This window comes from Trichomycterus rosablanca, chromosome 3, assembly GCF_030014385.1.
Source record: "Trichomycterus rosablanca isolate fTriRos1 chromosome 3, fTriRos1.hap1, whole genome shotgun sequence".
Classification (NCBI taxonomy): Eukaryota; Metazoa; Chordata; class Actinopteri; order Siluriformes; family Trichomycteridae; genus Trichomycterus; species Trichomycterus rosablanca.
This window is the reverse complement of record NC_085990.1, coordinates 5,372,764-5,398,959: the sequence shown is the minus strand read 5'-3', so window position 1 is coordinate 5,398,959 and position 26,196 is coordinate 5,372,764. Positions and strand designations below refer to the sequence as shown.

The following is a 26,196-nucleotide window of genomic DNA, read 5'->3' as shown; positions in this document are numbered from 1 at the left end:
ATGTGGACATGGGTCCTGTTTCAAAAATATGTGGATTACTATGGCAAGATTTTGGTGTTTCTTCCATTCAAAAGAGCACTTGTGAGGTCAGGCACTGATTGGATGAGAACACTCAAAATGGGGTTGAGGTCAGAGCTCTGTGCAGGCCACTAAAGTTCTCATTAAACCACTTTATGGACCAGCAAAAGGCATTCCCCAAACTATTGCCACAAACTCGGAAGTATTTCCATTAGCAGTGGATGTGGCTGAAATTCTTAGTTAGAAGGAGGTCCATATACAATTGGCCAGACAGAGTACGTCCTCAAGAGATTAACACATTTCTGGACCTGACATGATGGTTGGGTCTTCTGCACCGTCTTCACTAGATTCGTCGGGTTTGTCCTCTTCTTTCTCTTGCTCTTCTGCTCCTCCTCTCAGGAGAAGTGCCTGCCTCACCTTCATTTTCTTATAATTTCTCATCAGGAAGACCCCGTGTTTAATCACAAAACTCCTGAAATGAGAACGATAAACTGGAGGCAAATTCAAAGAGAAAGTGAAAAAAACTTTCCCACTTTCCCCCCCCCAATTTTCTCCCCTAATCTAGTCGTGTTCAAATTTCCCTGATTATGTCCTCTATACTGATTCGACCCTTCACCGCTGACTGAGGATGCCTCTCAACTGACATACGTCCCCTCCGGCACGTACAGTCAGTACAGACTGCATTTTTCACCTGCACAAGTCGAGTTCATACACCGCCGGGCATTTGTACGGAGGGCCATCAGCATTATTCCTCAGCCCTGTGCAAGAGCCATCAGTCAGCCATCAGGGGCCGCAGTTGCACCAGTTATGAGGATCTATAATCCGACTTTTTTTTTTTACCCCTAGCCCTATGAACAACAGCCAATCGTTGTTCATGCAGCCGCCCAGCCCAGTCGGAATGGCAGAGCTGAGATTCGAAACCCCAACTCTGGTGTGCTAGCGTACGTTTTACCACTGCGCCACTTGAGCGGCCGCTTGTCTTCAATCTTAAACACTACAAGACCCCTTATCAAAAATACAATTCGTATTCTAGAATTAAGTCGATTACAAGCATTACATCACAGATTTTTTTTACATCTGTGTCCTGCCACAACAGGGGTACATTCTGGCTTGCTAAAAAAATAACAAAACTGTACAGAATGTCAGTATTCAGAATACATAAACATTTGCAGTTAACATTATTTAACCCCCTATTGAATATTAGGGTTATTAATAAAGTGTACAAACCTTAGCTCTTTGCAACAAACCAATCAAGCAAGAACAATTTGAAAAGCTCAACACAACTAAGGTAACAAGTGGTTCCTTTAAATTCAACACAAAATGCCACTTCTTTCATTCAGCCTCAATTGCCCTTAACCTAGGCGGACACAGGGGCCCAACAGTAGCAACTGGGTGGTGGTGGGGATGAATCAGCAACCGTCTGATTACTAATCCAGTACCTAAACCACTGAGCTACCACTGACGGGGGGAAGGGGGGTTTGAAATGTCGTTTTTCAAAACTGTGCCCTAAGACAGTAAACGTCTCGTCATCTCACAATTACAGAGTCATGAGTCAGACGTATGAGCTGATATAATACGTTTGATCTTCATGAGGATTTGGCAGCTTTTGACTCAAAGACTTTATTGAGTGCACAGATTTAGGAAGTGCTTTGTTACCAGTGTGATGACAATGTGCAAATAATCCTTTGTCTGAATAAACATATTGTTCCTGTACCTTTCCTCACTAGATAAGGGTGAAGGGAAGTTCTCATTGTCCCAGTTTCCCTCCTGTAAATGAAGAAAAACAAAATGCTGCCATAAAACACACAGTCATCCACTGATTCACCATCATGTGCACGGTTACATTTTCTAACCTGTTGTGTGAGAAGCTGATGGTGCGGGTGGTTCTCGCTACACTGATATGTGTGACCGTCCGCTTGATCCTCGTACTCGGCGTGTCTAAGGATCATGTTGGCAAATCATGAGAGGTAAAACAACAAATCCAGTTACTATCAGTCAGAGATGTTCACAAGTCACAAAATACGAGTCCGAGTCGAGTCACGAGTCTTTAGGCTAGAGTCTGAGTCAAGTCACGAGTCAATATAATATACACAAAACATACTGTATATTGGAAATGTAGCGTAGAAATAAACAAATAATCTGTAAGTTCAGATAAAAAACAACAACAGATTAGCGACGTTTTATTACGTTTTATAGCGACGTGTATTTTGCCGTTTCACTTAGTGCCTTTACTTTCCTAGGTACCAGTTAAAAGCTTAAACTGACGTTTTGTTTTCATTGCAAATTACGGCACAGCGGCCAAACACAGCAAAAAATCCATAACCACTGCTTACCTTAGCTTATGTTGTTGCAGATGCTATTAGATGTATAAGCATGTGTCCCATTAGGAATAGAATCCGTTATTTTGTAAATGTGCTTATAATTAAAAACCTCCAAACTTTTCCCGGTTGTAAAGTAAAACACGAACTCGTTAGAAAGCCGATCAAGCGTTTCATTGGCAATCATCTTTGTGACGCAGCAAACTAAATAAATACAAATAACAGCATTTCTTACTAAAAAATTACAATCAGAAGGTCTGATTGGTTCAGAAAGCGGTTCTTTCAATCATTAGCGCCAATTCTGTAGAAGCGTTCTATTCACATTATCTGTTACTGTGAAGTGCACTACGTAGGGTATTCCACCATTTGAAGTGAGATTTATATCGAAAGGGAGTAGGGAGCGGCGCTTTATCACTACGCCGGAAGCTGGCTGGAACATTTACCCATTGCGTGCGTTGCGGGTTAAGACGGCAGGAGCGTTATTACAGAGCAGAAAATGACACGATCAGAATGATGTCGGATCATATACAGTATATACTGTATATATATATATATTAGGGCTGTCGAAGTTAACGCGATAATAACGCATTAACGCGATCTCAATTTAACGCGATTAAAAAAAATAGTGCCGTTAACGCAAATTCTATACAGGAAAAATTTACCTATACAGGCAGTGAGTGCCATGTAGAATTACATCACGAAGACCCGCATTGTTATGTTTTGTACTTAACCACGAAATACAAATGACACTAGTTATGTGGAGAACGTGTTGTCTTTATTGCTTAATCCACAACTTGGAGCATCACACTTAAACATAACACGCCGTTACCCGCTGGTCACCTGATACACATATCAGCTCAGTGACGTACAACACACAGTGGTAACGTGATACGCAGATCACGTAAATGATATATATCACACGCATGATAATAATAAGCTTTTTTCTCTCTTAATTTTCCCTGACAAGTGAAAAACCAAAATATATCAACCTTAACATTATGAGGAAGAATTTCAAAGATATTCCTTTGCAATACTTTATCATTTCAAGAATATGATACAGGCTGACCAACACTATTAAGCCAAATCAGCATTGAAAATTGACTTTACTTTTAATAGCCTTCTACAATGCTGGTGCTTCTTACAACTGAATATTTTCTTTTAAACAGAAGTGTTATTTAAATGCTATTAAATAGTTTTCCAACAAAATCCACCCAATTTGGCGGATAACCGCCCAATCTGGCAACACTGGAATGCATTATTATTATTATTATCGCGTTAACTTCGGCAGCCCTAATAAAAACGTATTCTGATATCCAGTTAGCAGCGTAGGGTTTATATAGCAGCAGGTAGAATAAGGTGAGAATAAGGTGCAAAAACAATGCAATATTGTGCAAAGATGCAAGTAATATAGTCACTAGTGTGAGTTGTCAGAACCCAGGGAACAAGACTGTGTTGATTGTGAATGAGTTTATGTGTATGTTAGTGTATGTACACCGATCAGCCATAACATTAAAACCACCTCCTTTAAAAAAAAAAAAAATGAAATATTTGAAATTATATGAAATTCTGAGATTAATCGCGATTACAAAATTTTATCGTTTGACAGCCCTAATATATATATATATATATATACAGGGGTTGGACAAAATAACTGAAACACCTGGTTTTAGACCACAATAATTTATTAGTATGGTGTAGGGCCTCCTTTTGCGGCCAATACAGCATCAATTCGTCTTGGAAATGACATATACAAGTCCTGCACAGTGGTCAGAGGGATTTTAAGCCATTCTTCTTGCAGGATAGTGGCCAGGTCACTACGTGATGCTGGTGGAGGAAAACGTTTCCTGACTCGCTTCTCCAAAACACCCCAAAGTGGCTCAATAATATTTAGATCTGGTGACTGTGCAGGCCATGGGAGATGTTCAACTTCACTTTCATGTTCATCAAACCAATCTTTCACCAGTCTTGCTGTGTGTATTGGTGCATTGTCATCCTGATACACGGCACCGCCATTGGATGCACATGGTCCTCCAGAATGGTTCGGTAGTCCTTGGCAGTGACGCGCCCATCTAGCACAAGTATTGGGCCAAGGGAATGCCATGATATGGCAGCCCAAACCATCACTGATCCACCCCCATGCTTCACTCTGGGCATGCAACAGTCTGGGTGGTACGCTTCTTTGGGGCTTCTCCACACCGTAACTCTCCCGGATGTGGGGAAAACAGTAAAGGTGGACTCATCAGAGAACAATACATGTTTCACATTGTCCACAGCCCAAGATTTGCGCTCCTTGCACCATTGAAACCGACGTTTGGCATTGGCACGAGTGACCAAAGGTTTGGCTATAGCAGCCCGGCCGTGTATATTGACCCTGTGGAGCTCCCGACGGACAGTTCTGGTGGAAACAGGAGAGTCGAGGTGCACATTTAATTCTGCCGTGATTTGGGCAGCCGTGGTTTTATGTTTTTTGGATACAATCCGGGTTAGCACCCGAACATCCCTTTCAGACAGCTTCCTCTTGCGTCCACAGTTAATCCTGTTGGATGTGGTTTGTCCTTCTTGGTGGTATGCTGACATTACCCTGGATACCGTGGCTCTTGATACATCACAAAGACTTGCTGTCTTGGTCACAGATGCGCCAGCAAGACGTGCACCAACAATTTGTCCTCTTTTGAACTCTGGTATGTCACCCATAATGTTGTGTGCATTGCAATATTTTGAGCAAAACTGTGCTCTTACCCTGCTAATTGAACCTTCACACTCTGCTCTTACTGGTGCAATGTGCAATTAATGAAGATTGGCCACCAGACTGGTCCAATTTAGCCATGAAACCTCCCACACTAAAATGACAGGTGTTTCAGTTATTTTGTCCAACCCCTGTATATATATATATATATATATATATATATATATATATAATTGTCACACGTAACTAATGTTAAAAAAATTTTTTCGAGTCATGAGTCCCCATCTCTGCTATCAGTCACCCTAAATCTTACAATTTAGTCATGATAAACACACAAAAGTCAGAAGCATTGTATCAACAGTACATTGCACAGTCGCAGTGTTTCACTGTGGGAATGTATTACAGACTGCAGTTTAAAGAAAAAAAGATCCTGTGTATTCCATCCAATCCCTTAATTCAGTAATAAGAACACACTTCCGTTTTTAGTGGACCCTGATCAACATTTTTTTCTTTTTAAGTGGATTAGAAAACACACAGTAGTTAAAAATAACTTAAAACTAGTTAATAGAAACACTGTGTGTGTGTGTGTGTGTGTGTGTGTGTGTGTGTGTGTGTGTGTGTGTGTGTGTGTGTGTGTGTGTGTGTTCTTACGAGGTGTGGGGCTCGTCAGAAGAGGACTGTGAAAAGCTGCTGTCAGATGGTTTACTGGGACTGTCTGCAGTCAGAGACAAAACAGTTAGTAATAAAAATCTATCAAAATTAAATCAAAATAAAGACACTTTCATTCATTCTCTGTCTATTTAACCACTGCTTTAACCTGGTCAGGGTCGCTGTGGGTCTGATTTATTGGGCGAAAGGCCAAACACACACACACATATTTAGGACTTATTCTAGTAGCTCCAGTCGACCTGACTGCAGGTCTTTGGACTTGTGAGAGAAAACCAGCACACCAAAAGAAAAACCACATAGACACAAGGGGACCATGAAAACCTCACACCCAAATGGGGAATTGAACACAGGCCCTTCTTGCTGTGAGGTGACAGCGCTACCCACTGCGTCACCGTGCCGGCCATAACGAAATATACGTTACAAATCAAGCAGCCACAATGACACAGAACGCAGGTTTCTTGTGGCGTTCAAGCAGGAGGAACAACACTGTCTTTCTCCCCGATATTACTCAGAGCTATTTAAAGCCTCTTACGCACACACGCACGCACACACAGACACTTACTTGATTCCGGCTGAGGTGGGGTAACAGGCATTTCGAATAGCTACAGAGGGAAAGAAATATAAGCAAAAGGAGGATTTAAAAATTGGAAATTGCATTATTTACATATAAAAAAATCCTTAATTTACAGAAAGTTGGGACAGTATGTGAAAATTAAAAACTGATTAGAAAATGTAATTGTATTAATTAGGAAACAGTACAAAAACACATCAGTAGTATTAGTATTTCCTTTTTTTTACTTTAAAAACTAAAACTAAAAAAAAACTAAAACCTGTATAAATTGATGCAGATCAAAATTAATTGGGACGGTTGCCTGTTAACCTTTGTGTTCCTCTCCTTTCCTTTAAACACGTCTAAAACTGAAGGAACCGAATGATCGAGAGTTGAAAGCAAATTTCTTGCCCTTCTTTTGTTACACAAGTATTCAGCTGCGCATTTTGCATTTTCATGATCTGTTATACACCGATCAGGCATAACATTATGACCACCTTCCTAATATTGTGTTGGTCTCGCTTTTGCTGTCCCATATGCAACAAACTGTGATGCACTGTGTATTCTGACACCTTTCTATCAGAACCAGAATTAACTTCTTCAGCAATTTGAGCTGTTAAGTCTTGAGCTGTTGGATCAGATCACACGGGCCAGCCTTCGATCTCCACGTGCATCAATGAGCCTTGGCCGCCCATGACCCTGTCGCCGGTTTACCACTGTTCCTTCCTTGGAACACTTTTGATAGATACTGACCACTGCAGACCGGGAACACCCCACAAGAGCTGCAGTTTTGGAGATGCTCTGACCCGGTCGTCTAGTCATCACAATTTGGCCCTTGTCAAACTCGCTTAAATCCTCACATTTGTCCATTTTTCCTGCTTCTAACATCAACTTTGAGGATAAAATGTTCACTCACTGCCTAATATATCCCACCCACTAACGTGCCATGATGAAGAGAGAATCAGTGGTATTCACTTCACCTGTCAGTGGTCATAATGTTACACCTGGTCGGTGTACATTTTCAATAGAAGACAGGTTTGGACTGCAGACAGACCAGTCTAGCACAGACACTCTTTGATTATGCAGCAATGCTGCTGTAACACATGCACAGTCTCACGTACTGTCCTAACTTTTCTGGAACTGAGGTTTGTAAAAAGCACCTTGTTGTGAGCACAGAGCCAGTAGATGTCATAAGGCAACTGAAAGTCGATCCTTTTCAACCTCAGGTACTTTCCTGTCACAGACAAACACACAAACACATACAAGCTCACAGTTATATCGTCAGGCAGAGCACAGGATTCAGATTTTATACAACTGACTGCGGTTCAAGAAAACCCCTAAAAGCGGTTTCTTCCTCACATCCTCCCGATACTCACCATGAACACTGAATAATCACTCAGTAATACAGCACTCTGTAAAACCTGTAAACCCCTTTCCCCTCGCCCCCACCCAATCCATTCTCGTCCAATTGGAGCTTATCTTTTTTATGCCAATGCCACCACTGACAACCCTGATCGTGGAGGACCGAGGGTGTCACGTGTCCACTGCGACACGTACACCTGCCAGGTGTAGGGTCTCACAGACTGCCACCTGTGATCAGCTGCCCCCTGTGCAGGTGCCTCAACCAGTCAGCAGAGGCCGCACCCGAAACAGCAAAGAGGATCCCCGTTTCAGCCGTTGTCCCTCCCCTCTACGGACACACAACCAATCGTGTGTCTGTGTGCGTACATGCTCGGCCGGTGGGTATCAGAGCTGAAATTTAAAAGCTCGAGATCTCAGCACTGGTGGGCTAGAGTGTTTTACCACTGCATTTTTGAAGGATTTATTGTTTCTGTGTAACCCTGAAACAGCATTTAATAAAACACAAAAACTCACCCACATGTAGAGGTGCAGGCAGGAGGCCGTGATCGTGATCCTCTGGATTGAACTCCAGACAATCTATGCTCAGCTGCTGAGGCTCATCAGGAACACTGAAACATAAAAACTCACATAAATGAATGTTTACCAGCCAGATCCTTTTTAACCTGATCGTTGTTGGTTTTTCAAGACTTTAGACATGATGCCAAAAAGCGTGTGGAGCCCACAAGCTGGAACCAGAGCTGGGATCTCGAATACATCGTATCGAATCTCAGCTCTACCTACCGGCTAAGGCTGAGCGGCCACATGAACAACGATTGGCCTGCTATTTAGATATGGGCGGGACTAAGCCGGATGGGGTCTCTCTCCCATGACTGATGCTGATTGATGGCGCCAGCACAGAGATGAGAAAAGAGTGCTCTCAGGGTGTGTCTCTCTGTACACAACGCTGAGCTGCACTGCACTCGTCAAAGTGTAGGTGATAAAATGCATACGGCATGCTGCCCACGTGTCGGAGGGGGTGTGGGTTAACTTCGTTCTCCTCAATCAGAGCAGGGATCGGCATTGGTGGAGAACAAGCATGACGCAATCGGGCAATTGGACGCACTAAAATGGGAGAAAAAGGTCAGAAAATGCATTAAGAAAATTTAAAAAATACAAAAAAAAGTGTGTGGAGCCCCCTTTTTATCTTTTTGAGTTCAGACCACACCTTATGTTAACAAGTATAGAAAATCAATTATACATAATAAATCAATTATCTTTGTGTCATATACATAACAGTTTGGGGAAGGCCCTTTCCTTTTTGACCATGACTCTGCCCCTGTCTGTGCAGGTCCATAAAGACATACTGTAGTTTGAGATCTCCAGTGGCCTTCACACAGCCCTGACCTCAACCATACTGAACATCTTTGGTATGAATTAGTGCTTCGATTGCGAGCCACGCCTTATCCAACATCAGTGCTTGACCTTACAAATGCTCATTCGACAAATAGGCACAAATTTCAACTGATACAGTTTACATTCTTGAGGAATGCTATTTCTAAAATGAGCGGGGGCTGTTATAGTGGCAAAAAGGGATGGTACTGTGTAACAGAATGTACAACAAGCTCATGGTCAGGTTTCTACATCATTTTGGCCATATAGTGTACCATACCTCAACTTTATATTCATGGTCAGGATTGCGGTGGGTCCAATTCATTGCGCAAAAGGCTGGAAACATGCCAGACAGGTCGCCAGTCCTTTACAGGACAGACACACATACATGCACACACACTTATGGCACTTTTAAGTAGCTCCAATTGGCCTAACAGAACTTTTGGGAAGAAAAACAAAGCGCCCAGAGGAAACCCACACAGACACAGGGAGAAGATGCACACTCCACACAGAAAGGAGCCTCGCCGCCTGGCCAGGGAATCAAACCCAGGCCCTTCTTGCTGTGAAACAACATCATTACCAACTGTGCCATGGTGCTGCCCCTATACTATATATTTTTCATTTATTTAAACTGGTTTTAAAGTCAAATTGACTTTTTTTATTTAAAAACAACAAAAATGTATTTGTTCTGCTTACTGATAACTGCATCCAAAATAGCAAACAAATCACATATCTGTTGTAAATTTGACATATTACTATAATGTTTTGAAATGTTTTTTTAATGAAGGGTGCATCCGAATGTGCAGTTTGATTTTCATAGAGAACGGGTGCTTGGGTGGTGTAGGCCTAATGCGCCAGCCCACTACCAGATCTTGAGCTCTCGGGGTTGGACCACAAATGGTGCTATAGAGCTGGATGTGTCTTATGCCAAGTTCACACTACATGACTTCTCAAATCGTCAGGTCGCTGTACAGTTCACACTACACAACTGGATCTCTTGTAATCGGGAGTCTTTCAAGTCGGTGTGGCTTTCACACTACACGACTGATCAGCGATAGGGGGTTTCACACTCATTGGCTATTCAAACAACGCACTCGGTGTCAGTCGGCCGACTCATATCCAGATATCTAGCAAGACAGACAAGTGTTCGGATCAAGTTGTTGAGTAGTTCACACATAGCGATTGAGAGCTATGCCGAACGCCGAGTTGCCTCCGAGACGGCAAATCTACCAGTCGACGAGCGCAAATCAGGGCAAAAATCATGTAGTGTGAACTAGGCATTAGGGAACACAGTAGACTATGCTTCACTCCCTCTGATGTCTGGTTGGGGCATCTACACTAGTGGTGGGGTCATCTTAGGGTCTGTCCAAAAAAACCTAGTGAGCTGCCTTGCTGCCTACTGCCAACCTGATCAGCTGCCTCAGTAGAGAAGATTCTACTAAGACATCGAACTCATAAGGCATACAGAGATTACAACCGATTACGTCACTGCAGTTTTAGCTTACTAAGCTAACACAGTTAGCCTCAGGCCATTCAAACCAATGGACTGATAGGGCACAACCTGCTAGCACACCAGCTAACGTCTTCCTCTGTGTACCAAAAACAGTTAAATTGTCCCTGACGAGCCCGAATTTGCAAATAAACGACACTTTAAATGGCACCTTTATACAAATTAAACATCAGTGAGAATTTATTTACATTTGAAAACAACTCTGCTCATTGTTCCGCATACAGCCACCATTTTAGAATTTTTTGTGCCGCACTGAATGCTGGGATTGCCCTTACCACTAAGGAAGCATCGGCTGCTCCTTCGTTAATTAGGCAGTTTAGTGCTTCGAAATAAGCATCTTAGTAGGCAGCATTTCAAGGTATGTAAGAATTTAAACATGAGCCGCTCAGGTGGTGCACCAGTAAAATACACTAGCACCCGTCTGGGCTTGGCGGCTTCATGAACAACGATTGGCTGTTGTTCATATGGTTAGGGGCAAGCCGGATCATAGGTTCTCATAACTGGTGTAATTACGACCCCTGCTGGCTGATTAATGGTACCTGCACAAGGCTGGGGAATAATGCTGATCAGGGTGTGGCTCTCCGTGCACAATGCTGATCGGTATATATGAACTCGACTTGTGCAGGTGAAAAATGCAGTCTGTCCTGAGCACGTGTCAGAGGGGGCGTGTGTCAGTTGAGAAGGGTCGAATCAGTATAGAGGACGCAGTCAGGGTAATTGGACACGACTAGATTAGGGGAGAAAATTGGGGGAAAAAGTTAGGAAAAATTGAAAATTAAAAAAAGAATTTAGACATGCCTTCTTCTCATGAGCGTAGGATGACGTAAAATGCGTCTATATAGAGAGCTCACTAAGTTTTCGGACAAACATTAGAGCTTATAATATTTGCATACAAAAACATGCTATGTCATTCAGCAGGATGAGATTTGGGATGCAGCCAATACAGGTTTCTGTTTTATGCAGTCAATGAGAGGTGTTCTGGAAGGAGACTCTGATCGCTGATGTGAAATGTAGCCTGGAATCCCAGCAAACTTACTTTTCATTTTTATAGACGTCTGAATAAAGCCCCGCCCACAGATACTTCTTACTGGGTGGTGAGGCGGAACCCTTCTCTGGTTGCCTTTCTTCAACCTGGGCAGGTGATGGAGCGAGGGGCGATAAAGGAGTGTGAAAATCTAAAGACCTCATAGTCCCATCTGTGTCCTTTTTTTGTTCCTGACCTCCATTTTTCTCCTTTACTTCATTCATTCTTTTATTCGGGCTTCTTTGCTCTCCCTGAATCACAAGCTCGATCACCTCCATAACCGTGTCCATGTTCTCATTTCCCCCTTTTTCTGATTTATCCATCTCTTCGGTCAAAAAGGTGGCTAGCTCAGGGACAGATGGAGGATGGGAAGGTTCAGGGTTCTTTCTTGGTCGTCCGGGTCCTCTTCTTTTTAGATTATTGCTAGCTGGGACTGCCGGTTTCTGAATTCCCTTGTTCTTGGGTGACTTCAAATTATGTCGTTTTCCACTTGCAGAAGCCGTGTTTCTGGTTGGTTGGTGTGTATGAGGTGAGGATTGGCTGACCTGGTCAGTCTTACTCTGATTCAGATGCAGACTGTTGGCTTTATGTGTCCTTGGTTCACTTTGTGTCTCTTGTGGTTCTCTAGAGGAGGAAGAATTAGGGCATTGATGCTTCCTCGGGAACTGCGAACCACCAGCCAGATCAAAACCTGTAAAATATGCAGCAAAAATTTAATCGTGTTAATACAATAAAAATATTAGGTGCAAGTGCATTTAAAAGCAAACTGACTTAAAAATCATGACAGCTCATGTCCAACAAGAACAAAAGGAACAGAAGGCATTAACAGGACAGGAATTCCTTCAGCTATCCAAAAAAGCACCTTCATCATCCAGTCTCAATAAAACCAGTACATCATGAGCTCTACATGACAGGCTGCTGTTTAAAAGCCTCTGTAAAGTTAGTGCACAACATAACTTGATGTAAAGACCACTAAACCTGGACCTGTGAGCAATGGATGAAGTAGAACAAACTGACAAGTCAACTTTCACCATATAGTAGAACCTTGAGTTACGAACGGTTTACCATAGGAACATTTCGGGTTCCGAACGATCTTTTTCAACTTAACGTATGAACAAATTTCGGATTACGAACCGTAATTCGCGAAACACGTGACATCACGAACAAGTTGACTCCGACCGTCTCGCTCCCTATATATATATATATATATATATATATATATATATACAGTGTATCACAAAAGTGAGTACACCCCTCACATTTCTGCAAATATTTTATTATATCTTTTCATGGGACAACACTATAGAAATAAAACTTGGATATAACTTAGAGTAGTCAGTGTACAACTTGTATAGCAGTGTAGATTTACTGTCTTCTGAAAATAACTCAACACACAGCCATTAATGTCTAAATGGCTGGCAACATACGTGAGTACACCCCACAGTGAACATGTCCAAATTGTGCCCAAAGTGTCAATATTTTGTGTGACCACCATTATTATCCAGCACTGCCTTAACCCTCCTGGGCATGGAATTCACCAAAGCTGCACAGGTTGCTACTGGAATCCTCTTCCACTCCTCCATGATGACATCACGGAGCTGGTGGATGTTAGACACCTTGAACTCCTCCACCTTCCACTTGAGGATGCACCACAGGTGCTCAATTGGGTTTAGTCCATCACCTTTACCTTCAGCTTCCTCAGCAAGGCAGTTGTCATCTTGGAGGTTGTGTTTGGGGTCGTTATCCTGTTGGAAAACTGCCATGAGGCCCAGTTTTCGAAGGGAGGGGATCATGCTCTGTTTCAGAATGTCACAGTACATGTTGGAATTCATGTTTCCCTCAATGAACTGCAGCTCCCCAGTGCCAGCAACACTCATGCAGCCCAAGACCATGATGCTACCACCACCATGCTTGACTGTAGGCAAAATACAGTTGTCTTGGTACTTCTCACCAGGGCGCCGCCACACATGCTGGACACCATCTGAGACAAACAAGTTTATCTTGGTCTCGTCAGACCACAGGGCATTCCAGTAATCCATGTTCTTGGACTGCTTGTCTTCAGAAAACTGTTTGCGGGCTTTCTTGTGCGTCAGCTTCCTTCTGGGATGACGACCATGCAGACCGAGTTGATGCAGTGTGCGGCGTATGGTCTGAGCACTGACAGGCTGACCTCCCACGTCTTCAACGTCTGCAGCAATGCTGGCAGCACTCATGTGTCTATTTTTTAAAGCCAACCTCTGGATATGACGCCGAACACGTGGACTCAACTTCTTTGGTCGACCCTGGCGAAGCCTGTTCCGAGTGGAACCTGTCCTGGAAAACCGCTGTATGACCTTGGCCACCATGCTGTAGCTCAGTTTCAGGGTGTTAGCAATCTTCTTATAGCCCAGGCCATCTTTGTGGAGAGCAACAATTCTATTTCTCACATCCTCAGAGAGTTCTTTGCCATGAGGTGCCATGTTGAATATCCAGTGGCCAGTATGAGAGAATTGTACCCAAAACACAAAATTTAACAGCCCTGCTCCCCATTTACACCTGGGACCTTGACACATGACACCAGGGAGGGACAACGACACATTTGGGCACAATTTGGACATGTTCACTGTGGGGTGTACTCACTTATGTTGCCAGCTATTTAGACATTAATGGCTGTGTGTTGAGTTATTTTCAGAAGACAGTAAATCTACACTGCTATACAAGTTGTACACTGACTACTCTAAGTTATATCCAAGTTTCATGTCTATAGTGTTGTCCCATGAAAAGATATAATGAAATATTTGCAGAAATGTGAGGGGTGTACTCACTTTTGTGATACACTGTATATATATATATATATGTATATATACAGTGAGTGGAGAGCGGACGGTGTTTTTTCGGTGTTTTCTTTATATTTTGTACAATTCTATATTAAAATGGCCTCAAAGAATATGCAGAGAAAGAGCAGTGGTGAGAAAATGAACAAATCTAATACATTTGTTGTTGTATAATTACTCCTGCCAGTAGCTGTCACTGTGTATCAGACAGAGGGGACAGTGAGTGAGAGAGAAGAAGGAATTTGGCTCAGTAAAGTATTCTTTCTTTCTTGCAATTACAAATTACAACACTATTGAAATAAAGAAGGAAATAATAGAGAAATATGAGAATTATTGTTGTTTCTGGTAGATACATTTTATAAAAAAAGAAAGGAATTTATTGTGGTGTATGGTACAACACACGTACTGTACTGAAATGTGATGTGTTTTTATGTACAGTACAGTCCTACTGTGTATTGTTGTTTATTATTGTTTATTACAGGAATGTCTATTCTATAATTTAAGGGAAAATATACTTGTATTTATAACAATAAAGACCATTTAAGACATTAGAAAGGTTAGGTAAGGGGGTGGTTTGGGAGGTCTGGCATGGATTAATTTTGTTTACATTATTTCTTATGGGAAAAATAGGTTTAACTAACGAACATTTTGACTTAAGAACAGCCCTTCAGAACCAATTAAATTCGAAAGTCAAAAGTCTATTGTATTTCATTATATATGTGGATGGATGCATGAGCAGTATGCTGGTAGATTGGGTGTGGTGCAGAAACTCTAAATTGGCCGTAGGTGTAATTGAGCGAGTGTGTAATGCCATGCGATACACTGTCCAGACAAGCAACAACTGTTGGGCAGCAATGTTACCTACAACACTATGAACTTTATCCTAGCTGCCATTACAGATGCTCACTGTATGACATCTGCATTCTAACATTCTGCAGTGATAAAGCTTCCAATGGGATGTTATAGCCAATCTGTACAGATGATACAGTTTTTGGTGCACTACAGTAAGGTGTGTCAACATCTTCTGGATCATGGAACTTGATCAAAACTTGCATTTCCCCCCAACTTTCCTCCCAATCTAGTCAAATCCAGTTACCCGATTGCATTATGCTTCCTCTGTACTAATGTTGACCTCCACTCCTGACTCCCTGAGGAGGGAGAGCCGTGACTAACACACCCCCTCCGACACGTGTGCAGTAGCCGACTGCATCTTTTTACCTCCACAAGGCGAGTTTATATGTGGATCGGCTTTGCACACAGAGAGTCAAGCACTGACCCCCATTATTCCTCGTCTCTGTGCTGGCGCCATCAATGAGACAGCAGAGGTCGTAATTGCATCAGTTATGAGGAATTCTCTCCGGCATCCTCTCTACACAACAAACCAATCATTGTTTGTGTAGGCGCCCAGCCTGTCGGTAGCAGAGCTGAGATTTGAGATGTCAGCTCTGGTGTGCTAGTGTGTTTTAACACTGCGCCACCTGAGCACAATCATAATTTTAAGTGGCAGTATGAACCTTCTGACACAGTGCAGTGTGGATTGTGGATGCACTGTCAGAAAGTGGTAAGTAAAATAAATAAACAGAACATTAGGAGGGTGGTCATGATCTCTTGCCTTATCAGGTATTTTGACCCTTAGAATGGCTTATACAGACTGAAACTGTCTAATACAATGTCAAAATTAAAAATAGTACTTCTTAAGTAAATGTCCTGCTCAAGAACAACAACTATTAATTGTGTTTGAACCCTATTTTCCAGTTAGATAAAAATAAATCAAGACGCTCTGGTTCCGCAGCAGTAAAGAATAGCTGCGGGTCTGTCAGAGGCAGCGTGTGACATCCTCGGTCCCCTCCGACCGGAGGTGGGGGTGGCAGCAGCGATGAGAGAGAGAAATAAATTCCAATTGGCCATGACTAGATTAGGGTGCAAAAGAGGAACGAAAATAAACAACAAAAACAGATTTCACAAAGCTCCACTGAAAGCACCATCAGATATCTTCTTAATATAACACAAAATTATTATACATCATGATATACACTGATCAGCCATAACATTAAAACCACCTCCTTATTTCTACAATCACTGTCCATTTTATCAGCTTCACTTACCATATAGAAGCACTTTGTCCTTAGTACTTAGTCCATCTGTTTCTCTACAGGCTTTCTTAGCCCCCTTTCATGCTGTTCTTCAATGGTCAGGACCCCCACTGGACCACCACAGAGCAGGTATTATTTAGGTGGTGGATCATTCTCAGCATTGCAGTGACACTGACATGGTGGTGGTGTGTTAGTGTGTGTTGTGCTGGTATGAGTGGATCAGACACAGCAGCCCTGCTGGAGTTTTTAAATACCGTGTCCACTCACTGTCCACTCTGTTAGACACTCCTACCTAGTCGGTTCACCTTGTAGATGTAAACTCAGGGACGATCGCTCATCTATTGCTGCTGTTTGAGTTGGTCATCTTCTAGACCTTCATCAGTGGTCACAGGACGCTCCCCACGGGGCGCTGTTGGCTGGATATAATTTTGGTTGGTGGACTATTCTCAGTCCAGCAGTGATAATGAGGTGTTTAAAAACTCCAGCAGCGCTGCTGTGTCTGATCCACTCATACCAGCTCAACACACACTAACACACCACCACCATGTCAGTGTCACTGCAGTGCTGAGAATGATCCACCACTCAAATAATACCTGCTCTGTAGTGGTCCTGTGGGGGTCCTGACCATTGAAGAACAGGGTGAAAGGGGAGTATCAAAGCATGCAGAGAAACAGATGGACTACAGTCAGTAATTGTAGAACTACAAAGTGCTTCTATATGGTAAGTGGAGCTGATAAAATGGACAGTGAGTGTAGAAACAAGGAGGTGGTTTTAATGTTATGGCTGATCGGTGTATAGCTTGATACACATACTTTGATTCATTTATCTGAAAGAGAGAGAGAGAGAGTGAGAGAGAGAGAGAGAGATAGAGAGAGAGAGAGGCCTCTGATGGTAACACAGCATGATGTTTCTTTGTATGTCTACGCATGAGCTATTTCTAGTCTGGACCAAAGCCAAATCAAGATCATTTTAAAGTCACATCAACATGAAAGTGTAAATACATCTCAACAGTTGTGGTAGCATAGCGCAGGTATATTTTTAGCCAGAACCACTGAGCAAAAGGCAGGAGGTAAAAGCAGGAGGTAAAAGACGGAACAAGGGATGCCGGCCTGAGGGAGTACTAATCCACATATGATCTTACTTAGACCATGTGCTCTTGCCAAATACGCTCCTTCTTTCGCTCCTCTTTCTCTGTTATTTGTTGAAGTTTGCTCGGATATTTCCATGTTAGCCCCCACCCAGTTAACCACATTTCCTTAGCCCTGCTGAATGCCTGCTCTTTTCTCAGTCTACCTTTCCAAAGCAAACAGACTGGTGTGTGTTAGCCACTGACAGACAGGACGTTTAGAACGGGGTCCTAAATGGACATTCCTTGGCAGGCAGATAACGGTATAAGCACCTAATTCATAGTAATGAATGATATAACATGAATCCCTGTGGTTCACAGATATCTCTGTAAGCTTGTGTCAACCTTGAATGAGGATGAGAAAGTCTGTGTGTATGAAGGGATTTCAGTGCAAATGAACCTGAGCCTGTGAAACTCTGAAACACTGACATTTTATATTTAAATAAATACTAAACTATTAATAAAATATATTAACTAAATATTTATTACAATAATGAATTGATTAGACACAGCCTGAGAAGGCACAGACCTTGGTCAGTAAGGTCCCACAATTTTGCTCCATTCAGGATAAAAACCGAGCCATAAATACCAAAGCACTGTTAGTGGTAAAATTGTGGCAAAGAATTAATTATGGCAAGGATATAAAACAATATTTAAGGCATTGAGTGTTCCCGGGACCACAGTTACCTCAGTAATTATTAAACAAAAAAGCTTGGCACAACCTTAAACCTTCCTAAAGTTAATCATCTGGCCACATTGGGCATCCTGGCAAGAAGAGCCAGGGCAGTTGTAGCCAAGCGATTAAGGTACTGGACTAGTAATCAAAAGGTCGCTGGTTTAAGCCCTTGAGCAAGGCCTCTAACCTTCAATTGCTTAGACAATATACACCAATCAGGCATAACATTAAAGACACCTTCCTAATATTGTGTTGGTCCCCCTTTTGCTGCCAAAACAGCCCTGCAACTGTGATGCACTGTGTATTCTGACACCTTTCTATCAGAACCGGCATTAACTTCTTCAGCAATTTGAGCTACAGCAGCTCGTCTGTTGGATCGGACCACACGGATCAGCCTTCGCTCCCCACGTGCATCAATGAGCCTTGGCCGCCCATGACCCTGTCGCCGGTTTACCACTGTTCCTTCCTTAAACCACTTTTGATAGATACTGACCACTGCAGAGCGGGAACACCCCACAAGAGCTGCAGTTTTGGAGATGCTCTGACCTAGTCGTCTAGCCATCACAATTTGGCCCTCGTCAAACTCGTTTAAATCCTCATGCTTGATCATTTTTCCTGCTTCTAACATCAACTTTGAGGATAAAATGTTCACTTCCTAATATATCCCACCTACTAACAGGTGCTGTGATTAAGAGATAATCAGTGTTATTCACTTCACCTGTCAGTGGTCATAATGTTATGCTTGGTTGGTGTATACTATCACAGTACTGTATGTCTCTTTGGATAAGAGCATCTGCTAAATGCAGAAAATGTCAAATGTAATGTAAATATGAGAGCCTTGGTCAAGAGAGCAGGAAAAAACCCAACAATCTCTCTAAAAGAGCTTCAAAAGTTCTCTACAGAGAAGAGAGAGGCTGTTGGATGGACAATCCTAATTATGTACTTTATAAATCAGTCCTAAGGGGCTATGGTAGAGTGCCAAGATCAGTAAAAAGAATTTGATAGACTGGAGACGGCATGAAAACGACAAAAGGAAAAAGATTCTCCGGTTTAATGAAAAGTGACTTAAACCACATAGAACATCTGTAGACATGTGAAGATGACATCTCACAGATGCTCATCATCCAACCTGACAAAGCTTGAAACAAGCTGCCATGATAAAATGAAAAAGCTGTCCAAATCCAAGTGTAAGACAAAGACATGGACATGAAACACTTTAATTATTGCCAAAGAGGCTTCAACAAAGTATCATATAAAAGGGTCCGAATACCTTTGTGAAAAAGGATTTCTGTTGTTGATCTTTATTATCTTTAATTTAAAAGATCAGAAATACTGTATAAAACTTGTGTGTCGATGTATTCTGATATAAACTATATTATGCCCTTGTCCCACCTGTTTACATTCCTCCCCTGCGTTTCCCCTCACACCATATCTTCACCTCACACGTATCATTCTCATTGGCTGTTCGACATAGGACTCAGAGCCGTTCGGATCAAGTTGTTGAGTAGTTCACACATAGCGATTGAGAGCCGAGTTTTGATCGCCGAGCAAACCCTGAGTTGCTCCCGAGCCGGCAAATTTAGCGCCGACCAGTTGGCGAGCGAAAATCAGGGCAAAAATCGTGTAGTGTGAACCAGGCCTTAATTAGTGTTTTACATTTACATTTTTAGCGGACGCTTTTATCCAAAGTACTTACAGCACTATGACAGTATACTGTCTAAGCAATTGAGGGTTAAGGGCCTTGCTCAGGGCCCAACAGTGGCAACCTGGCAGTGGTGAGGCTTGAACTGGCAACCTTCTGATTACTCTACCAGTACCCTAACCACTAGGCTACAACTGCCAAAGTACAGAGACACAAGACCAGGACATTCTTGGGCATCCCAAACATAGGCAATTACATTCACATGAGGGTTAAGGGCCTTGCTTAAGGGCCCAACAGTGACAACCTGGCAGTGGGGGACTTGAACCAGTGACCTTTTTCTTACTAGCACAGTACCCTATCCACTAGGTTACAACTGCCAAAGTACAGAGATACAAGACCAGGACATTCTTGGGCATCCCAAACACAGGCAATTACATTCACATGAGGGTTAAGGGCCTTGCTTAAGGGCCCAACAGTGGCAACCTGGCAGTGGTGAGGCTTGAACCAGCAACCTTCTAATTACTTGACCAGTACCTTAACCACTAAGCTACAGCTGCCCTGTTTTGTTGGAATATGTAAATAAAATATTTAATTTCATAATGAACTTACATTAATTTGCAACACAATAACTTACAATAATCTCTCTCTCTCATATATATACTTTATGGCCAAAAGTATTTGGACACCTGAGCATAAGCTTGTTGGACCAGCCCATTTAAAAACAATTGGAATTAAAATAAAGTGACCTCTATGTGATCTTTTCAGCTATAATATATAACAGCCACACATCTGAGAAAGTTTCTCACAAGACTCATCTGTGATTTGTCTGTAGTAATCTGTCCCCATTCGGTCAAAAGAGTCGATTACTACATTACTAAAATAAAAGTAATGTATTTGTATTATGTGTAATTTGATTAACTTTCTCATGTGAGCTGGTCAGAGACAACCAAGGGGTTGGATATGTTCTGCAGGCCATACAATGTGCTGAAGACTTTTGGGCTAATATCTTGTGGATTAATGGGATTTTAAACAGTTTACATGAGATTTAACCAGTTTTGACCTGTCTGTGTACTTAACCCCACGAAACTGTTCTATATTAAGAATGCAGGATGACAAGATTGTTGAAAGAAACTTGAAGCAGCATGTCTAGCGTCAATTATACTGTACAGTTCAAAGTCAGCAAGGTGAATCAGTTTGCTTGTTCCAGTGGTCCATGTAACACTGACAGTAACTAAAACAATGAGCTGTCTGTTTTAAAACACACTCGGCACTCATTTCAATTATTAAGTGCTGGAATGTTGCCACTCCATGGCTAGATGTATTTGGATACATGACCATAAGCTTGTTGAACATCCCAGGGGCTTTAATATGAAGTTGGCTTTTGCAGCTGTCTACAACTGTCTGGGAGGAAGGCTTTCCCAATATTTTGGAGTGTGTCTGTGAGAATTCAGTAAGAGAGCCATTTGTGAGGCCTGGTTCACAATTGACATTCTAATTCCTCCATAAATGTAATTGAGGATACAGTCAGGACTCGAGTCCACACCAAACATGTCTAACAACTTTTTCATGAATCTAGCTTTGTACAAGTCTGTCTATCTATTTATCTATCTCTATTATATACAGGGGTTGGACAAAATAACTGAAACACCTGGTTTTAGACCACAATAATTTATTAGTATGGTGTAGGGCCTCCTTTTGCGGCCAATACAGCGTCAATTCGTCTTGGAAATGACATATACAAGTCCTGCACAGTGGTCAGAGGGATTTTAAGCCATTCTTCTTGCAGGATAGTGGCCAGGTCACTACGTGATGCTGGTGGAGGAAAACGTTTCCTGACTCGCTTCTCCAAAACACCCCAAAGTGGCTCAATAATATTTAGATCTGGTGACTGTGCAGGCCATGGGAGATGTTCAACTTCACTTTCATGTTCATCAAACCAATCTTTCACCAGTCTTGCTGTGTGTATTGGTGCATTGTCATCCTGATACACGGCACCGCCATTGGATGCACATGGTCCTCCAGAATGGTTCGGTAGTCCTTGGCAGTGACGCGCCCATCTAGCACAAGTATTGGGCCAAGGGAATGCCATGATATGGCAGCCCAAACCATCACTGATCCAGCCCCATGCTTCACTCTGGGCATGCAACAGTCTGGGTGGTACGCTTCTTTGGGGCTTCTCCACACCGTAACTCTCCCGGATGTGGGGAAAACAGTAAAGGTGGACTCATCAGAGAACAATACATGTTTCACATTGTCCACAGCCCAAGATTTGCGCTCCTTGCACCATTGAAACCGACGTTTGGCATTGGCACGAGTGACCAAAGGTTTGGCTATAGCAGCCCGGCCGTGTATATTGACCCTGTGGAGCTCCCGACGGACAGTTCTGGTGGAAACAGGAGAGTTGAGGTGCACATTTAATTCTGCCGTGATTTGGGCAGCCGTGGTTTTATGTTTTTTTGTTTTTTAGCACCCGAACATCCCTTTCAGACAGCTTCCTCTTGCGTCCACAGTTAATCCTGTTGGATGTGGTTTGTCCTTCTTGGTGGTATGCTGACATTACCCTGGATACCGTGGCTCTTGATACATCACAAAGACTTGCTGTCTTGGTCACAGATGCGCCAGCAAGACGTGCACCAACAATTTGTCCTTTTTTGAACTCTGGTATGTCACCCATAATGTTGTGTGCATTGCAATATTTTGAGCAAAACTGTGCTCTTACCCTGCTAATTGAACCTTCACACTCTGCTCTTACTGGTGCAATGTGCAATTAATGAAGATTGGCCACCAGACTGGTCCAATTTAGCCATGAAACCTCCCACACTAAAATGACAGGTGTTTCAGTTATTTTGTCCAACCCCTGTATATATACAGTATATACTGTATATATATACAGTGTATCACAAAAGTGAGTACACCCCTCACATTTCTGCAAATATTTTATTATATCTTTTCATGGGACAACACTATAGAAATAAAACTTGGATATAACTTAGAGTAGTTAGTGTACAACTTGTATAGCAGTGTAGATTTACTGTTCTCTGAAAATAACTCAACACACAGCCATTAATGTCTAAATGGCTGGCAACATAAGTGAGTACACCCCACAGTGAACATGTCCAAATTGTGCCCAAAGTGTCAATATTTTGTGACCACCATTATTATCCAGCACTGCCTTAACCCTCCTGGGCATGGAATTCACCAGAGCTGCACAGGTTGCTACTGGAATCCTCTTCCACTCCTCCATGATGACATCACGGAGCTGGCGGATGTTAGACACCTTGAACTCCTCCACCTTCCACTTGAGGTTGCGCCACAGGTGCTCAATTGGGTTTAGTCCATCACCTTTACCTTCAGCTTCCTCAGCAAGGCAGTTGTCATCTTGGAGGTTGTGTTTGGGGTCGTTATCCTGTTGGAAAACTGCCATGAGGCCCAGTTTTCGAAGGGAGGGGATCATGCTCTGTTTCAGAATGTCACAGTACATGTTGGAATTCATGTTTCCCTCAATGAACTGCAGCTCCCCAGTGCCAGCAACACTCATGCAGCCCAAGACCATGATGCTACCACCACCATGCTTGATTGTAGGCAAGATACAGTTGTCTTGGTACTTCTCACCAGGGCGCCGCCACACATGCTGGACACCATCTGAGCCAAACAAGTTTATCTTGGTCTCGTCAGACCACAGGGCATTCCAGTAATCCATGTTCTTGGACTGCTTGTCTTCAGCAAACTGTTTGCAGGCTTTCTTGTGCGTCAGCTTCCTTCTGGGATGACGACCATGCAGACCGAGTTGATGCAGTGTGCGGCGTATGGTCTGAGCACTGACAGGCTGACCTCCCACGTCTTCAACCTCTGCAGCAATGCTGGCAGCACTCATGTGTCTATTTTTTAAAGCCAACCTCTGGATCTGACGCCGAACACGTGGACTCAACTTCTTTGGTCGACCCTGGTGAAGCCTGTTCCGAGTGGAACCTGTCCTGGAAAACCGCTGTATGACCTTGGCCACCATGCTGTAGCTCAGTTTCAGGGTGTTAGCAATCTTCTTATAGCCCAGGCCATCTTTGTGGAGAGCAACAATTCTATTTCTCACATCCTCAGAGAGTTCTTTGCCATGAGGTGCCATGTTGAATATCCAGTGGCCAGTATGAGAGAATTGTACCCAAAACACCAAATTTAACAGCCCTGCTCCCCATTTACACCTGGGACCTTGACACATGACACCAGGGAGGGACAACGACACATTTGGGCACAATTTGGACATGTTCACTGTGGGGTGTACTCACTTATGTTGCCAGCCATTTAGACATTAATGGCTGTGTGTTGAGTTATTTTCAGAAGACAGTAAATCTACACTGCTATACAAGCTGTACACTGACTACTCTAAGTTATATCCAAGTTTCATGTCTATAGTGTTGTCCCATGAAAAGATATAATGAAATATTTGCAGAAATGTGAGTGGTGTACTCACTTTTGTGATACACTGTATATATATATATATATCAGATATCTGTCTATATCTGTATATCTGTCTCTGTCTGTCTGTCTATCTATCTATCTATCTATCTATCTATCTATCTATCGATCTATCGATCTATCGATCTATCTATCTATCTATCTATCTATCTATGCAAACAGGTAAGGGTCTTCCCCTAACTGCTGCTGCCTAGGTGGAAGCATATTATTTACGTTATATGATTAATTCTGTACACCGGTTTGCAATGGAACGTGGCTGAAACACATAAACTCAATGAGTAGGGATGTTCACATAATTTTGGCCAAATATTGTACATGCACATCATGAGTGCTGTCAACTCTTCCTCTGATAGATGCTCCTGGCATGCTGAGGTTTGTTGTCTGGCCATATGTTTACCAGAACAGTAATGTAGTAAGTAATAGCAAGTTCATGATTAAACAACAAGGTGAGGTACGTTATGTTTCTCTTCAATGCAACAAAATGAATGTTATAGTTCCCATGTGGATCCTGTTAGTAAAATATGTGGACAGATTTAGCCACATACTTACACAGTTAACAATAATGGTTGCCAGAACCAAAAATAAACATTCTATATGTAACAGCTTGTACGCACATGATTTTACACCTCTAAAGAAACACCGGCTGCCAAGCAGAATCTGTTTTTACTTCACACAAAGTCAAACAGCCGCCTGCTAGCTGCTTTCTTCTGCAACATGTTAAACAGTGGGTGGCAAATGAGGACCAATACTACACAAATTATGCTGCAAAAACACTAATTCTCTGTCCAGGTCTTCAAATAATGTGCATGGATATTACAGTCAATGATTTTGAGAAGAAATACCTACTTAATCACACTACGTAGCTATATAAGCTGTACTTTGGTACAGTGTTTACATTTCGAAAAGCATAAAATTCACCAATTTTTCTTTCCGATGCTCGTGTATTTAGGGGTCTCCACAGCGAATGTGGTTTGCATACCAGACTTGACACAGTTTTTACCCTGGATGCCCTTACTGGCGCAACTTTCCTTATTTTATCTGAGTTTGGGACTTGCACTGAGAGCGCACTGACCAATGCATGACACAGTGACTAGGCTAAGTTTCGAACACAGAATTGATGTCGCCTGCACAGAGACAGGGGATAATGATAATCAGGGTGTGACTCTCTGTACACAAAGCTGATCCGCATATGAACTCGCCTCGTGCATGTGAAAAGATGCATAAAGAAACACTCCTCACTATGTTGCAAATGGATATATACACACAACATTAAAACCACCTCCTTGTTTCTACACTCACTGTCCATTTTATCAGCTTCACTTACCATATAGAAGCACTTTGTAGTTCTACAATTACTGACTGTAGTCCATCTGTTTCTCTACATACTTTTTAGCCTGCTTTCACCCTGTTCTTCAATGGTCAGGACCCCCACAGGACCACCACAGAGCAGGTATTATTTAGGTGGTGAATCATTCTCAGCACTGCAGTGACACTGACATGGTGGTGATGTGTGTTGTGCTGGTATGAGTGGATCAGACACAGCTGGAGTTTTTAAATACCGTGTCCACTCACTGTCCACTCTAATAGACACTCCTACCTAGTTGGTCCACCTTGTAGATGTAAAGTCAGAGACAATCGCTCATCTATTGCTGCTGTTTGAGTCGAACTGAATCAGAACTCCGGAGACGGTGAGCACGATCAGGATTGGCTGACCGGGGACATGTGATAGTCACGTAAGAGTCCGTGGGAGCATGGGAATTGTAGTCCATATTGTTAGAAGCAGAATGTGCCCTGTCCATCCACCCCCCAGTCACAAGAGGACAAAATCAAAGCTGAGCTGACTGCTTACTGAATGTCCCCTAGTGTAGATA

The 26,196-nt window shown here is 42.6% G+C and overlaps 1 protein-coding gene across 5 annotated transcripts in view; it reads right to left on the bottom strand.

The window, feature by feature from the left end:
* Positions 1-26,196, bottom strand: part of LOC134310817 (histone-lysine N-methyltransferase ASH1L-like) — a 52,116-nt gene that overhangs the window by 8,593 nt on the left and 17,327 nt on the right. For 4 of the 5 annotated variants that reach the window (XM_062992520.1, XM_062992521.1, XM_062992522.1 and 1 more), the window contains exons 4-11: positions 11,518-12,196; positions 8,117-8,211; positions 7,402-7,475; positions 6,254-6,293; positions 5,674-5,737; positions 1,872-1,956; positions 1,733-1,785; positions 327-490 (exon numbers count right to left, since the gene is read on the bottom strand). In XM_062992520.1, the coding sequence (XP_062848590.1) occupies positions 327-490; positions 1,733-1,785; positions 1,872-1,956; positions 5,674-5,737; positions 6,254-6,293; positions 7,402-7,475; positions 8,117-8,211; positions 11,518-12,196 (1,254 nt within the window). The remainder of the gene's footprint in view (positions 1-326; positions 491-1,732; positions 1,786-1,871; positions 1,957-5,673; positions 5,738-6,253; positions 6,294-7,401; positions 7,476-8,116; positions 8,212-11,517; positions 12,197-26,196) is intronic. The other variant, XM_062992524.1, reaches the window with a different exon arrangement.